The 15,546-nt window shown below is 42.1% G+C and overlaps 1 protein-coding gene across 3 annotated transcripts in view; it reads left to right on the top strand.

The window, feature by feature from the left end:
• Positions 1-15,546, top strand: part of ELAPOR1 (endosome-lysosome associated apoptosis and autophagy regulator 1) — an 80,572-nt gene that overhangs the window by 63,888 nt on the left and 1,138 nt on the right. For 2 of the 3 annotated variants that reach the window (XM_020805293.3, XM_072997469.2), the window contains exons 16-22: positions 372-552; positions 1,367-1,463; positions 6,495-6,596; positions 9,048-9,174; positions 10,416-10,594; positions 12,492-12,657; positions 13,428-13,508. In XM_020805293.3, the coding sequence (XP_020660952.3) occupies positions 372-552; positions 1,367-1,463; positions 6,495-6,596; positions 9,048-9,174; positions 10,416-10,594; positions 12,492-12,657; positions 13,428-13,508 (933 nt within the window). The remainder of the gene's footprint in view (positions 1-371; positions 553-1,366; positions 1,464-6,494; positions 6,597-9,047; positions 9,175-10,415; positions 10,595-12,491; positions 12,658-13,427; positions 13,509-15,546) is intronic. The other variant, XM_020805294.3, reaches the window with a different exon arrangement.

The following is a 15,546-nucleotide window of genomic DNA, read 5'->3' on the forward strand; positions in this document are numbered from 1 at the left end:
ATGGTGTGGACAGTCTGCAGGTGCCAACATCCTTCTGCAGTCACTATTGTGTGGAATGCTTTCTTAGCAGCATTTTGCTGATAAAACATAAGCGGTTCCAGCTCCTGCTTAATAAATCTCTTCCAATCTAAAATTGTGTAAAGGCTCAAGCTACTACCTAGTGAAAGTGTTCCTCTGCTGGGATGCAGCTTCCACCACTCAGCTGAGAGAAGAAGTGGATGCTGTGATTCTTTCAAAAAAGAACCTCAGGCTTTTAAATGAAAGTCTTTAAAATAAGATTTTTAAATAACATTTTAATGACAGTGAAAAATAAGAGTGCTATCACTTTTCCACCCTCTTTCTTTTTACTCTTTCTTTCACTTTTTCTGAAGGGAAGGAAGACAGCTATCTGCACAGATAATGTCACAGACATACATATTCTTGGCAAGGAAACAGAGTTCTCCAAATCACTTTCCACCTATGTATGCCAGTCCATCATTGTTCCCTCTGATGTGGTGGGTTACAAAACAGTGGTGTCCTCACAGCCTGTGAGCCTCGCAGACCATTTTATAGGTGAGAACACTGGGAAGAATAGTTTTGGCTTTGGATTGAGTACTGAGAGATATGCTTGATGGAGGTTTGGGGAGGCATCACATTCAAGGGACTGGACCAATTCTTATTTTATGCCTGTTAGATATATAGCAGCCTGGTATATGATAGTCTGGATCAAAGCCACCCACTTCAATACCTGTTCTCTTTACTCTCTCCCACTCAGCAAATGATTTTTGTTTTTCAGGCAGTTCCCTGAAGAGCAAAGGTCAAGGTTATAGGCTCCTCCTGACACCCAGTAGTTTGTTTTTCCCCCCTCCAACTATATATCTAAAACACACAGCTTTTGCTGCTGCAGGCCCTGCCTGGATATCCATCCCCAGGCCTGGCCAAGCTTCCCAATTCCTCTTCCAATCATATGCATTAACATTACAGGGTTTCTAATCAAACACGTATCATATCTTACTTGCTGTTCTGATCCTGGTTAGAATTTGTAAGGAAGGCAATGAATAAAAGAGCCCTATTTGCTGGAGGTATTGAAGATAAAACAGAAATGGAACTGTCCCTTTATTTCAGTGGTTCCCAGCCTTGGGCCCCCAGATGTTCTTGGACTACAACTTCCAGAAATCCTGGCCAGCACAGCTAATGGTGAAGATTTCCGGGAGTGTTAGGCCAGGAACATCTGGGGAACCAAGGTTGGGAACCATTGCTCTATTTGAAGCCTTGTTAGTACAGGTACGGTATACCTTCAGGAAAAGGGATACATACTAGTCCTGGGGACAGTCATATCTTCTCTGTGCGGCATCTTTTTCACTGGCTTTGTTATTATATCTTGTAGGGGTAACAACCTCACTCACACTGGACAATATCACCTCACCTGCTGACTATTTCCGTGCTGAGAATGTGGGCTTACCAGATGTGATATTCTTTTATAGGTAAGGTAGAGAAATCCAAAATGAAGGTCACAACAGGGCTTACACATTTTCTTCTGTGAAAAACACTTTGGACTACTTAGGTGTAGTTTGGCCTTTCAGGTACCTGTCCCACAGTGGAGGCTAATCATTTTATTTATTTATTTATTTATTTATTTATTTATTTATTTATTTATTTATTTATTTATTTATTTATTTATTTATTTATTTATTTATTTATTTAGATTTATATCCCGCCCATCTGGTATATTGTACCACTCTGGGCGGCTTACAACATAACATAGATACATTAAAATAACGCAAGAACATTACGATACAATGAATAACAGATGCAATGCAAAAATATAGTAAAAAATAAACAGCAGAAAAGAGAAGAGACTCAATTGTTGACAGGAGGAAATGCCTGGATGTACATCCAAGTTTTTAAATTGGTTTTTAAAAGTACCTCTCGAATCTCCGGAGGAAGGTTATTCCAGAGGCGAGGAGCCACTGCCGAGAAGGCCCGGTTTCGAGTCTTTTCCCTCCAGGCCTCCCTCAGTGTTAGGCTCCTCAGCCTCACCTCCTGACTCACGCGGGTGATCCGGGTAGATCTTGGTGGGAGCAGGCGTTCCGCCAAGTAATGAGGTCCTAAACTGTTTAGGGCCTTATAGGTAATCATCAAAACTTTGAAGTCAATGCGGAAATGGATGGGCAGCCAGTGCAACATGGCCAGAACAGGAGAAATATGCTGGTGTTTTCTCACTCCAGTAAGGAGTCTGGCCGCTGCATTCTGCACTACTTGAAGTTTCCACATCAGCCTCAAAGGCAGCCCCACGTAGAGCGTGTTACAGTGGTCTAATCTTGAGATTACAAGTGCATGTACCAAGGTAGTGAGCGCCCCCGTGTCGAGGTAAGTTCGCAGCCGGGCAATCCGCCAAAGATGGAAGAAGGCGGTATGGATTACCAACACCACCTGGGTTTCCATGGTGAGCGTCAGGTCCAGATGTACCTCCAAGCTGCGAACCCCATTCTTTGCAGCCAGGGTCACCCCCCCAAAGCCGCCAACCCCAGAGGCGCCCACCCTCAGAACTTCCGTCTTGTCCGGATTCAGCCTCAGCCCACTTTCCTGCATCCACTGCAGTACAGCCCCCAGGCAACACTGGAGGGACAGGACGGCATCACCTGCAGCTGGTGAAAAGGAGATCTAGAGCTGGGTGTCATCAGCATACTGATGACACGAGACTCCACACCCCCTGATGACCCCACCCAGCAGCTCATATAGATGTTAAACAGAATTGGGGAGACAATCGACCCCTGTGGGACCCCACAATTGAGATTCCACGGGGCCGAAACATTCTCCCCGAGCTGTACTCTCATTTAGGACAAGAGGAGCGTTTTTTCACAGACAGGCAGGAGTAGGAAATGATATAAATCTTTTTAAATGAAACTCATTCTTCTACCATTTTGTTTATCTACACTTCTTGGCTTTTACTCCTAAGAAAATATTATAAGATTATATCTTCCCAAATAAGCTTTGTGGTTTTTTTAATCTCTTGTGTCCGTTCTTTTGTTTCTGACCATGGGGCGTTCTTGGCAAAGATACTGGAGTGGCATTACCAGTTCCTACTCCAGGTGGATTGCATTTAGTCAGAACTCTCCACTATGTCCTGTCCGTCTTGGGTGTCCCTGCACGGCATAGCCCATAGCTTCTCTGAGTTACTCAAGCCCCTTCGCCACGACAAGGCAGTAATCCATGAAGGATTGCACCTTCTAGAACTGACACCAAAGAAAGATGTTCTTCTCATTATAGGGGACTGGAATGCTAAAGTAGGGAGCCAAGAGATAAAAGGAACAACAGGGAAGTTTGGCCTTGGAGTTCAGAACAAAGCAGGACAAAGGCTAATAGAGTTTTGTCAAGAGAACAAGCTGGACATCACAAACACTCTTTTCCAACAACACAAGAGGCGACTCTATACATGGAAATCACCAGATGGGCAATATCGAAATCAGATTGATTATATTCTCTGCAGCCAAAGATGGAGAAGCTCTATACAGTTAGCAAAAACAAGACCTGGAGCTGACTGTGGTTCTGATCATCAGCTCCTCATAGGAAAATTCAAGCTTAGACTGAAGAGAGTAGGAAAAACCACTGGGCCACTCAGGTATAATCTAAACCAAATCCCTTATGAATACACAGTGGAAGTGAAGAACAGATTTAAGGAACTAGATTTGGTGGACAGAGTGCCTGAAGAACTTTGGATAGAGGCTCGTAACATTGTCCAGGAGGCAGCAACAAAAACCATCCCAAAGCAAAGGAAATGCAAGAAAGCAAAGTGGCTGTCCAATGAGGCCTTAGAAATAGCAGAGAGGAGAGGGGAAGCAAAATGCAAAGGAGATAGGGAAAGTTACAGAAAATTGAATGCAGACTTCCAAAGAATAGCAAGGAGAGACAAGAGGGCCTTCTTAAATGAACAATGCAAAGAAATAGAGGAAAATAACAGAAAAGGAAAAACCAGAGATCTGTTCAGGAAAATTGGAGATATTAGAGGAACATTTTGCGCAAGGATGGACATGATAAAGGACAAAAATGGTAGGGACCTAACAGAAGCAGAAGACATCAAGAACAGGTGGCAAGAATACACAGAGGAATTATATCAGAAAGATATGGATATCCCGTACAACCCAGACAATGTAGTTGCTGACCTTGAGCCAGACATCCTGGAGAGTGAAGTCAAGTGGGCCTTAGAAAGCCTGGCTAACAACAAGGCCAGTGGAGGTGATGGCATTCCAGCTGAAGTATTTAAAATCTTGAAAGATGATGCTGTTAAGGTACTACATGCAATATGCCAGCAAGTTTGGAAAACCCAACAGTGGCCAGAGGATTGGAAAAGATCAGTCTACATCCCAATCCCAAAGAAAGGCAGTGCCAAAGAATGCTCCAACTACCGTACAATTGCACTCATTTCACACGCTAGCAAGGTTATGCCCAAAATCCTCCAAGGTAGGCTTCAGCAGTATGTGGACCGAGAACTCCCAGAAGTACAAGCTGGATTCCGAAGAGGCAGAGGAACTAGAGACCAAATTGCTAACTCGCGTTGGATTATGGAAAAAGCCAGAGAGTTCCAGAAAAATATCTACTTCTGCTTAATTGACTATGCAAAATCCTTTGACTGTGTGGACAACAGCAAACTATGGCAAGTTCTTAAAGAAATGGGAGTGCCTCACCACCTTATCCATCTCCTGAGAAACCTACTGTATATGTGGGACAGGAAGCAACAGTTAGAACTGGATATGGAACAACGGATTGGTTCAAAATTGGGAAAGGAGTATGACAAGGCTGTATATTGTCCCCCACCTTATTTAACTTATATGCAGAATACATCATGCGGAAGGCTGGACTGGAGGAATCCCAAGCCGGAATTAAGATTGCCGGAAGAAATATCAACAACCTCCGATATGCAGATGATACCACTCTGATGGCAGAAAGTGAGGAGGAATTAAAGAACCTTGTAATGAGAGTGAAAGAGAAGAGTGCAAAAAACAGTCTGAAACTCAACATAAAAAAAACTAAGATCATGGCCACTGGTCCCATCACCTCCTGGGAAATAGAAGGGGAAGATATGGAGGCAGTGACAGATTTTATTTTCCTGGGCTCCTTGATCACTGCAGATGGAGACAGCAGCCACGAAATTAAAAGACGCCTGCTTCTTGGGAGGAAAGCGATGACAAATCTTGACAGCATCTTAAAAAGCAGAGACATCACCTTGCCAACAAAAGTCCGAATAGTCAAAGCTATGGTTTTTCCTGTCATGATGTATGGAAGTGAGAGCTGGACCATAAAGAAAGCTGACCGCCGAAGAATTGATGCCTTTGAATTGTGGTGCTGGAGGAGATTCTTGGACTGCAAAGAGAACAGACCCATCCATTTTGAAGGAAATCAACCTTGAGTGCTCACTGGATAGATCCTGAAACTGAGGCTCCAATACTTTGGCTATCTCATGAGAAGACTCCTTGGAAAAAACCTTGATGTTAGGAAAGTGTGACGGCAAGAGGAGAAGGGGACAACCGAGGATGAGATGGCTGGACAGTGTCTGCGAAGCAACCAACATGAATTTGACACAACTCCGGGAGGCAGTGGAAGATAGGAGGGCCTGGCGTGCTCTGGTTCATGGGGTCACGAAGAGTCGGACACGACTAAACGACTAAACGAACGAACGTCCGTTCTTTTGTTTCTGAGAAGAGAGAAATTAACTATTTTTATTTTTTAACTGTCTGTTTATTTTATTTACTGACAGAAGAGTAAGCATTATAAAGTTCCAAATTCTATAATGCTTACTCTTCTGTCCATGTGTTTTTCCTGGCTGTTCTTTGGCAGTGCAGCAAACACATCTCTGTTAGGGACACATTTTTTTCGATGAGTTTGGTGGTGGTAGTTGAAGTGACAGAATGAATGTGGGTAAATAAGCCAGCTGTCCAGCCTGGAAACAAAGCAAGGAGGGAAGCAATAACAGGAAGGATTGTTTCCAATTTTGTGGCAGAATTCTGAAGTTAGTGGATGGGTAGAGTGAGGCATATATGAGTTAATACTTGCCTGAACATGTATGCATTATGATACACAGCTCGATGTATCAATGCATATGTATATTACAAATACTCAATTTTATCCTTGATCTGCCTGTTACTGTGCACCTTGCCCCACCAACCATGCTGGGCATCTTCCGCCACCACTGCCTCCAAACCTGAACACAACCATGGGGAACAACCTAGGAGCAAGAGAAGTTACACAGTTGGTCCTGTAATTCTGGAGTTAAAGGCAATGTCTGGCCCTTCAGATGTTGTTGGACAGCAACTTTTATGAACTGATTGGAATTATGGTCTGACAACATATGGGGGAAGCACCACAGCTCTGAAGTATGAGGCAAACTCAATTCTGTCACTGACTGTACCTGACCTATATTCATGCACCTAATTATGTAAGATATAAGGTGTTGCCTGCTTTTTCTTTCATCATATAGTTTTTTCACTGGTAACATGATACGTCTACTTAATTTGTAGATCAAATGATGTGACCCAGACTTGTAGTGATGGGAGAGCCACTGCCATCAGACTGAGATGTGATCCTCTAAAGACCCAGACTGGAATTCTTTCTGTGCCAAGGTGTGTTTGAGGACTAATCAGATAGTCTTCTCTGTATTCGTTATAAAATTAGATGTAATCTCGTTTTGCCTCAACATCTAAAATGGGGACTGTAACTTACACCTTTTAAGTAATCCAGAGAAAATATATTTAGTGTGGGTTAGTTGCAAACGGGCACAAACCCACTTGTAATACATACCATTTTTTTTTATTCTGATGTTTTGCCAGATTACCACAGAAGTACAGTGATTGTGGTTTCTTTAAAACCAATTCAGGAAAACAGTCTGATTGCCCCATTAGGTGGATAAAAAAAGGGGTTGAGACCATGCCACCTGAAATGTGGTGTATCTGGAAAAAAAAACCAAAGCAGAAAAGAACAGCACTATGGCTGGCATCATGTGATATGCCAAGAGATGCTGTAGATTTGTTCTGTTTTTTTTTCCTCAGGAGTGTAGTTTTGGCTGGGATTTGCTAGATATTGGTGGGCAGGCTGGCTAGGACAGTGGATTAGGTATCTGGCTGTGGAGCCAGAGGTTTGAACTTTTATTCCCCACTCTGCCTCCCAAAAGACAGAAGTAATTGACAGAAGTATGTAGCTGGGGCAAAAAGTAGGCACATTGAGATCTGCTTCCAGCACCACAGGCAGAATTCGCAAGTCTGGTTGGTGAGACTCAGATCTCCGAGGAAATCCTGTTCTGGGAAGAAAACAGGTTAATCTAACGAAATACATATTCTTAGTCTGGTCTCTGTGAATCACACATGTTGGTGTTTCTGTATCAGTGGAACCTTCTAGAGTTTCTAGCAAAGCAAAATTATCCAGAACACGGCCAAACAGCCCGGAAAACCGACAACAACCAAAATTATTTTGCTATTACAATAGTCCCTCTCTTCGCTTTGTATATTCCCACATCCAGTGGTTGCGCCTCAGTTCCTTCTAGCACTTGACTGAACTTCATTGAGCTGTGAGGAGCTTTTAAATCCTTTACTTACCAATTTTCTTTCTCCCTGATCTCTTTTTCCTCATCATTGTTCCTGTTGTGAGTCCTAAAAACAAAAACAAAATGTTATTCCCATTTCCCCCTCCCCTTACCCCATTAGGTTCTTTAACATCTCTGAGGCCTTTCCACCATTTTAAGGTCCCAGCAGGTCCTTTTATGTGGTATATGGACTGTTTGAATAAAATCTCCCTCACCAATGGCCACGCCAAGTGCCTCTACTCTCTTGGTGAAGAGCACCAGACTCAGACTTGCCCTCACAGGTGAAATTTCACTAAGGCTGCCCTGAAAAATCATCAGTCCTGACTTAAGCTCTTTACAACCATCAGCTCACTCCCTAACCAACCATCCTCCATGCTGTCCTCTTCAGTGTGTAAGACCATCTCCCAAGAAGAGGTTGTATCTGAACGTTCTGAAGACGCTTCAGATGAGGAAAGACAAAGATCCACTGATGTCTACAACCGAATCATTGCAACTCTGCAATCTCTTTCTAAGACTTGTATGCATAAGTTACATTGCATCTCGTTACTACAGAGAATTGCTGCTACTTAATGAATCTCAATTTGCATCATTAGGTATATTTGTTGTGCAGACCTATCTATTTGCAGATATTTTCAGTAGTATCAGCACAAGCTATACCATTTGAGGTTTTTTCCACATACTTAAGCAATAGCCCTTCTGCATCAACCTTATCTTTTGTGAATACAGTGGTGCCCCTCTTAATGATTACCTCGTTTACCGATGAAATCGTTTAACAATGCCTTTTTTGCAATAGCAATCACAAAACGATGATTGAATGGGTTTTTTTTGTTTGATGATGATCGGTTCCCTGCTTCAGGAACCAATTTTTTGCTTTACGATGATCAGAAAACAGCTGATCGTCAGGTTTCAAAATGGCCGCCCACGGTTCAAAATCGCTCCCTGCTGTGCTTAGGACGGATTCCTCGCATTACAGGCACCAGAAAATTGCCGCCCTATGGAGGCTCTTCGCTGGACGCTGAGGTATTTCGCCCATTGAGACGCATTGAGTGGTTTTCAGTGCGTTTCAATGGACTTTTTACTTTTGCTTGATGACGATTTCGTTCTACAGCGATTTTGCTGGAACGGATTAACGTCGTCAAGCGAGGCACCACTGTACAGAGGTGTACTGAGGATGTTCAAGTAGAGTAATAGTGATAATATGTTCTGAAGATAGATCCTGTCAGAACCATGGATTTTAACATTTGCTTCTAGGCTCAATAGCAGAGTTGCCACACTGTGATTCATTATCTCATTGACTAAATGATCTTTGATAGTGGGTTTGGAAAAGGAATCACAATGACACCCTCTGCAGCTGGATTTTGATACTTATAAACAGAGTTCAGAAATGTTAAATTTTTGGACCACTGCTCTTACAGTCTTCTAGCCAACATGGCCTGGCAAAGTGGGCCACTAATCTACCTCCATTAATTTATGGCTTCTTACTTTTTCCATACAGCAAATGTCCTGATGGAACCTGTGATGGATGCACTTTCCATTTCCTATGGGAGACGGTCGAAGCCTGTCCCCTGTGTTCTAAAGATGATTTCCATGCTATCACCAGTTCCTGTGTTGGAGGGATTCAGGTAGAGATTCAAAATAAATATTTTGAATGTTTTATGGTCTCCAGAGCTTGAGAATCATATAGTTTTACATAAAATTACATGGACATTAAAGTCAGTTTTTCATAACTACTGCTATCAGTTAAATGTATGTACTGTAAGTATGGGTGTGGAAACCAAACTGAAAGAGAAAAAATTTTCTACAACTACTGGGATCATTACAATGTGGTCTTCTGGATTATTTCCAGATGGGGGACTCCTAATATTTCCAATCAGAAATCACCTTAAATCTATTCTTTTCCCCCCTTCTTCATGGATGTTTTTTCAGTCAGGTAAAAAATTATGAAGAAGCTATGGGAAAACATAGTAGAGTTACAAGTGAAAAAAATTCTGCCCACAAATGTCATTGTACTTGGCATGGCAATAAAGCTTCACTTGGAAGCGCCTATAACCTAATCTTAAACATGTCTACTTAGAATCATAGAATTGTAGGTTTGGAAGGGTCCCCAAGGATAATTTTATCAAATCCCCTGCTGGTTCTGGAATCTGCAACATGTTCTTGACAAAGGCCATCCAGCCTGTGCTTATAAATCATTTCACTGCTGAACAGCTCATACTTTCAGGATAATTTTCCCTTGGCCAGTATCCTGATCAGTATTTACGCCTATGAAACTCCAACTACAGAGGCTGTCACAGTGGTGCAACCAAGTCACATGATCAGGCATGCAACCTTTTCAGATCACTGCAGCATCTTCTGTAATTATAGCTCTGCACATGTAAATATTGAACAGGATACTTGCCCTAATATTTTGTCAAAATCTCCTTTAATCTAATTTGAATCCATTCATTTGGTTCTTATCCCCTTGGAGCAGCACTCTGATACACTGTCTAGTATGCACCCCTGAATTATGGCAAAGAATTCTAAATTGGCACCAAATTCAGCATCATTTTGGTGCCAAGTCAAAGCATATAATTAGAATCCTTGGTAGTTGAATATCATGGTTTGCACGGGTTTAATGCAATGGTTTTAATGTTTTAATTTTGTGTTTTAAGTTATTTTAAATATCTTGTTTTTTCAAATTGTTTTATATAGCTTTGTTACCCACTCTGAGATCCTGTGATACAGAGTTACAGATGTTTTAAATAAAAAAAATTTCACTGCAATTAGAGTCATGAGAAGCATGAACAACTAGTATGAAACTGTATAGGGAGCATACCTTCTGCCTGTGGCTCATCTGAAGACTCATCTGCTTTTATTTCTATAGAGAACTACATATGTATGGCGGGAACCAAAGCTGTGTGCAGGCGGCATTCTTCTCCCAGAACAAAAAGTCAGCATCTGCAAAACCATGGATTTCTGGTTGAAAGTGGGCATTTCAGCTGGGACTTGTGCTGCTATTTTGCTGACTGTCATGACATGCTATTTCTGGAAGAAAAACCAAAAGTGAGTAGATGCTTCTGTTGCTATCTAGTTCTGAGGATTGTTTCATATTCAAAGTGACACAATAACTTTTCCTAGTTTGCTATTTAGGCCAGGTGAGAGTCTTCAAAAGCATAGCAGACATAATGGAAGCCCCAAATCAGTGTTCAAAAAAGCAGCATCTCTTTTTGCTATACATGGTGAAACTGGTGAAAGCGGCTACCTTTTTGAAAATTATGTATTGAGTAACACACATCTAATTTTATACCAGAACTTGAGAAGTTTCTTTTTTGAATAAATGCTCAGATTCCTGTTGGCCACATTGCCTGGGCAATTCTGGAAGCTGTAATATAAAAAAGTAACTTCTACAAGTTTTGCAAAAAAAAAAAAGTTTTGCAAAAAAGTAGCAGCCTCCTCCCACCAAGGTCTACCCGGATCACTCGCGCGAGTCAGGAGGTGAGGCTGAGGAGCCTGACGCCGAGAGAGGCCCGGAAGGAGAAGACACGAAACCGGGCCTTCTCGGCGGTGGCTCCTCGCCTCTGGAACAATCTCCCTCTGGCGATTCACGCAGCCCCCACGCTGGGCACCTTTAAAACCCAATTAAAAACATAGCTGTTTATTCAGGCCTTCCCTCCAGCCAACTCTTGATTTTTTCTTACTTTTCCTTTTTATTTTTACTGCTGTTCTTGTTTGATTATTATGTATTTGTCTATGTTTTATTATTTGATTTTATATTTGGAAGCCGCCTAGAGTGGTCCGGTGGGCCAGATAGGCGGGGTATAAATTAAATTAAATTAAATTAAATTAAATTAAATTAAATTAAATTAAATTAAATAAATAAATAAATAAATAAATAAATAAATAAATAAATAAATAAATAAATAAATAAATAAATATTTGGAAGGAGGAAATAGGGAATGCATGCATTGTAGACAGATTATCACCTCCATTGGAAAAGAACTTCCTGGGATGTACATAGCCCTTAGTCAAGGCAATGGAGGATCAAATTATATACTATCATTAGAGCTAATATCACATCAGTTTTCCCACAAATGATCCAGGTAATCTTTTAGTTCTGAAAAGTCATATTTACAAAGATGAATGTGATTATGTTCTGAACAGCAAACTAAAATAAAACAACCTGATTTGCATACTCTGGAAAATGAGAAAAACCTTTGCTGTGCCAATCACACACAATTTGCAGTTAAGGAATTTCCTCACCTATCATATAGATTGTCCCTGAGAGGTAGGGTCACTATATGTTGGTTCAGACTTGAAGGCACATAACAACAATAATGAAGCTACTACCCTTATTTGGGGAATTTATATAAGGACCACATGGAAGGGTTTTTTAGTTTGCACTTTGTAATACTCATTAACTTTAGAGCAGGAGTTTTAAACTCAATTTACCTGGGGGCCACTAGAGGCAGAGTCTGGGTGAGGCTGGGCCGCATCAGATTTTCCGCCAAGCGGAGCAAGAGCCCGAGGAAGCCGCCCAGGAGTTTCCTTAGCCGACAGACAGGTGGGCTGGCTGGCAGGCTGCAGTTCTGGATGGAGGGTGCAAGAGGTGCTGTCTTGAGAGAGAGCCAGCGAGCAAGGCAAGGCTTTTTTTTACTTTTGACAGCAGAGGATGTGTGGGTGCTTTGGGGGGGCAGGCAAGGCGAGGGCCACAAACTATCATCTGGGGGGCCGCATGTTTGAGACCCCTGCTTTAGAGGGAAGAGGCCAGAGGGAAAAGGGAGATTATCAGGAGGAAAGGATGGGTCTAGGGAGGAGGGCCAAAGAATAATAATGAAACTTTCAGACTACAGGGCAGTTGCAGAGTGGTTCCCTTGTTAGTTAGATGCCCAAATCCTGGAGCTAGCCCTGCAAGTATTGTACATATCTCTAGTCATTCATATGCATTTCTGTATATTGGCAGGTTGGAGTATAAATATTCCAAACTGGTGATGAATGCCAGTGCCAAGGATAATGAGCTGCCAGCTGCTGATAGTTGTGCCATCATGGAGGGGGAAGATGCAGAGGATGACCTGATATTTACAAGCAAGAATTCTCTCTTTGGCAAAATAAAGGCATTCACTTCAAAGGTAAGTTGTTTGTGGAATCTTGGCGTTATAATGGGCCAGAATGAAACAACAGAGACCTTTTAAGCTTGACTCCAGAATTTATTTAACCCGATAGATGAGGCATATAGAATTATAGAATCATGAAGTTGGAAGGGGCCTCTAAGACCATCGAGTCCAACACCCTGCTCAATGCAGGAATACAAATCAAAACCTATCTGCCAAGTGGTTGTCCAAATTTCTCTTGAATAGCACTTTGTCTTGTCTTGCCCCATCTAAGTAGACCACTTCTTAATTCACCTGATAAACAAAGTAGCCATGAGGTATACACATGTTTTCCTCTTTGATTTCTGACTTGGGCTATTGGTAGGTCATGATTTTGGCTAGCATAGGTTGCGGACTGTGCAAGCCTTCAGGTTGTAGCTTGAGGGAGGTATTCATTTGAGCCTGGTTCTCCTCTTCTACCCTGCTAGAAACCTTGACAGAGATGAACAGCCCAATTGAAAAGGGACACTTTTCCCAAAATAAATATATCAGATGTAGGTAATATTCTGAGGTCCAGAAGAGCATTGCCATGAGATCCCCTATAAATCTGACACCAAGAAAAACAATCTTTAATTGCTGTAGCAGCCTCACCCATGGTTAGGACAGATATGCAATCCTGTCTCGCTCCTATCACACTCTGCTTGCGCTGCTGTGTTTCCTACTGCATTGACTGATATTCTGGTTAATAGTGCACTGCTTCCCCCTCACCGCCCCTTTATATTCTAATGTGGCTATTTGTTTTCCTGTAGGCACCTCTTAAGTACAGTCAGGCATGGCAGGAGTCTGTGTGTAGGGATGTTCTCAATAAACTAAGAGGAAGAGTCTTCCAGGTAGATAGAGATAAAATATAGATATTACTGTCTTGTCTTCATGTGTCTAAAAACAAGCCAGCTGACTGAGGGCATTCAACAATCCAATGGCATTAAATGGGACAACAATGTGATCTAGTGATGTCTAGCTGGGACTTAGTGGGTGGGGGCCATATTTGGAAAAATCAAAGTGATGCTGCCAGCTTTCTGCACTTGTAGCCTCCTTTCTTTTATGGCGGCAGGCAAGGGCGCAGAATGTATACAGGAAACACACGAAGGGGACTTTGCCTGATATGCTTGCACAGACTAACACGGCTGCCTCTTCTAAAACTACACTAAAGGGAGCTAATTCAAGCTGCAAGTACAGGGTCCTAATCTAATGAGGAGAAGTCCTTGAGCCCTGGCTTGTCTCTGGAACAAGTGGCTGCTCTTTGTGCTGTTGAGAGTAAATGCATGATTGGCTCTGTGTTGTCTGCCTGCCTAGCTGCCTCCTGCTCGGCTGCATGTTTTGGGGATCAGAGCCAGGGCTGCCCACTGGGCCTCTGATGCAGCAGAGCTTAGGACAACAGAGGTGGAGCCATCAGAACCTAGGCCTTGCTGTCCCAATTCCAGATATGGGATGAGTTGTGGGAACTTACTCTGTATATTCAGCATTGTGAGTTGCTTCCTCCCTCCCTCTTGCCAGTTAAAAGTAAATTGGGCATGTCTGCTCTGATCCCCAAACAATTTTCTTAGTAAAAATATTGAGTAAGTTTTTATGTTTACAGAAACTTGATTGGTTTTAGTCAGCTCTGAGTCCCCAGTATTGTGCATTTTTAGGCTTTGTTATATATTTATCTTGAACAGCTCCTACCCCTTCCTCAATATGGCAAATAATAATTGAGTCTTCTCTCTCTCTCTGTCTTTCTCTCTTAACCACTCAAAAGTAATTACTGTAGTCACTGTTGCAGATGAAGTGAATTGCTTTCTTGGGTCGCTAGTGAAATGAATGCTGAATTGGATTTGAACCTGGTCTATTGTATCCACTGTCCTATCTAGCAGCTCCCATAATCACTGTGGGCAGTCTTTCTGGAGTGAAGGATGCTGAGTGATTCTCAGTTGGCTAAAGACAACTCTCACTTTTCCCAACAGCTGGTTCTTCTAAATACTGTACACTGAAATCCAACAACAGTTGCTGCCACACTGGCATTACTTTTCTGCTGTCAGTTAAAAGTAAAATTATAATGATAATTCCAATTGGCACTTAATACAATATGTGTTCCCTGAAACAATCCTGCAGTGTCCACCTTCATGGGCCAAATCCTTATTATTTTGTCTTAAAAGTGTTATTGGCTCAGTGGGGTCTTTTCCCACTATGATATATTTAGGACTGCTGCTTCCAATCAGTAAGTGTCTCCCTATTTTTTAAAGCAACTTCTGCAGTGGGACCTTTAAACAGTAGCCTTTTATTCACTCTTAGCTTCATCAATATTAAATTGGGCCTTAAATAATCTGATCCTTTCTGTTAGAGCAGTTGCTCTTAGCAGCTAGAGCAACTAATTGTTCTTTATTGTGCGTTATTTCAACCTTGATAGTAACAAATTGAAGACAAGTAGTAATTGTTTTGACTGCAGAATAGAAACAAGCAAAAAAAGTTCTCTTTCCCCTGCAGGGAAGAGGGACTAAGGGCCAGTTACTTAGAAAATGCAAGAATCAACAGGATGGCAATGACATTGTTGGGATTCTCTGTAAAAACTGAAGGAATAAATGTTGCCAACTTTGGAGAAAAGCCATAGTGCAGAAATACTTAAGAGTTATTTCCCAGCAGCTGAACTCCACCTTCTAGGCAAGATTACTGATGGTAGTTCTTCTCCAGGCCTCCATGGGACTGTTTACTTCCAGTAGGAACAGAGCCATGTTTGGGGACATAGGACAGCAAAAGGACATTTCTGGCAAGACTTACAGCATTCTTGGTTGCTAATGAAAGTCCCACCAACACTGAAGCACACCCAGAAAAGCATGCCTGGAAGGAAAAGTTAGAAGGGGGAGGAGTGGTACCATACAGCTGCAGCAGGGAAAA

Source organism: Pogona vitticeps, chromosome 4 (genome assembly GCF_051106095.1).
Source record: "Pogona vitticeps strain Pit_001003342236 chromosome 4, PviZW2.1, whole genome shotgun sequence".
NCBI classification, from domain to species: Eukaryota; Metazoa; Chordata; class Lepidosauria; order Squamata; family Agamidae; genus Pogona; species Pogona vitticeps.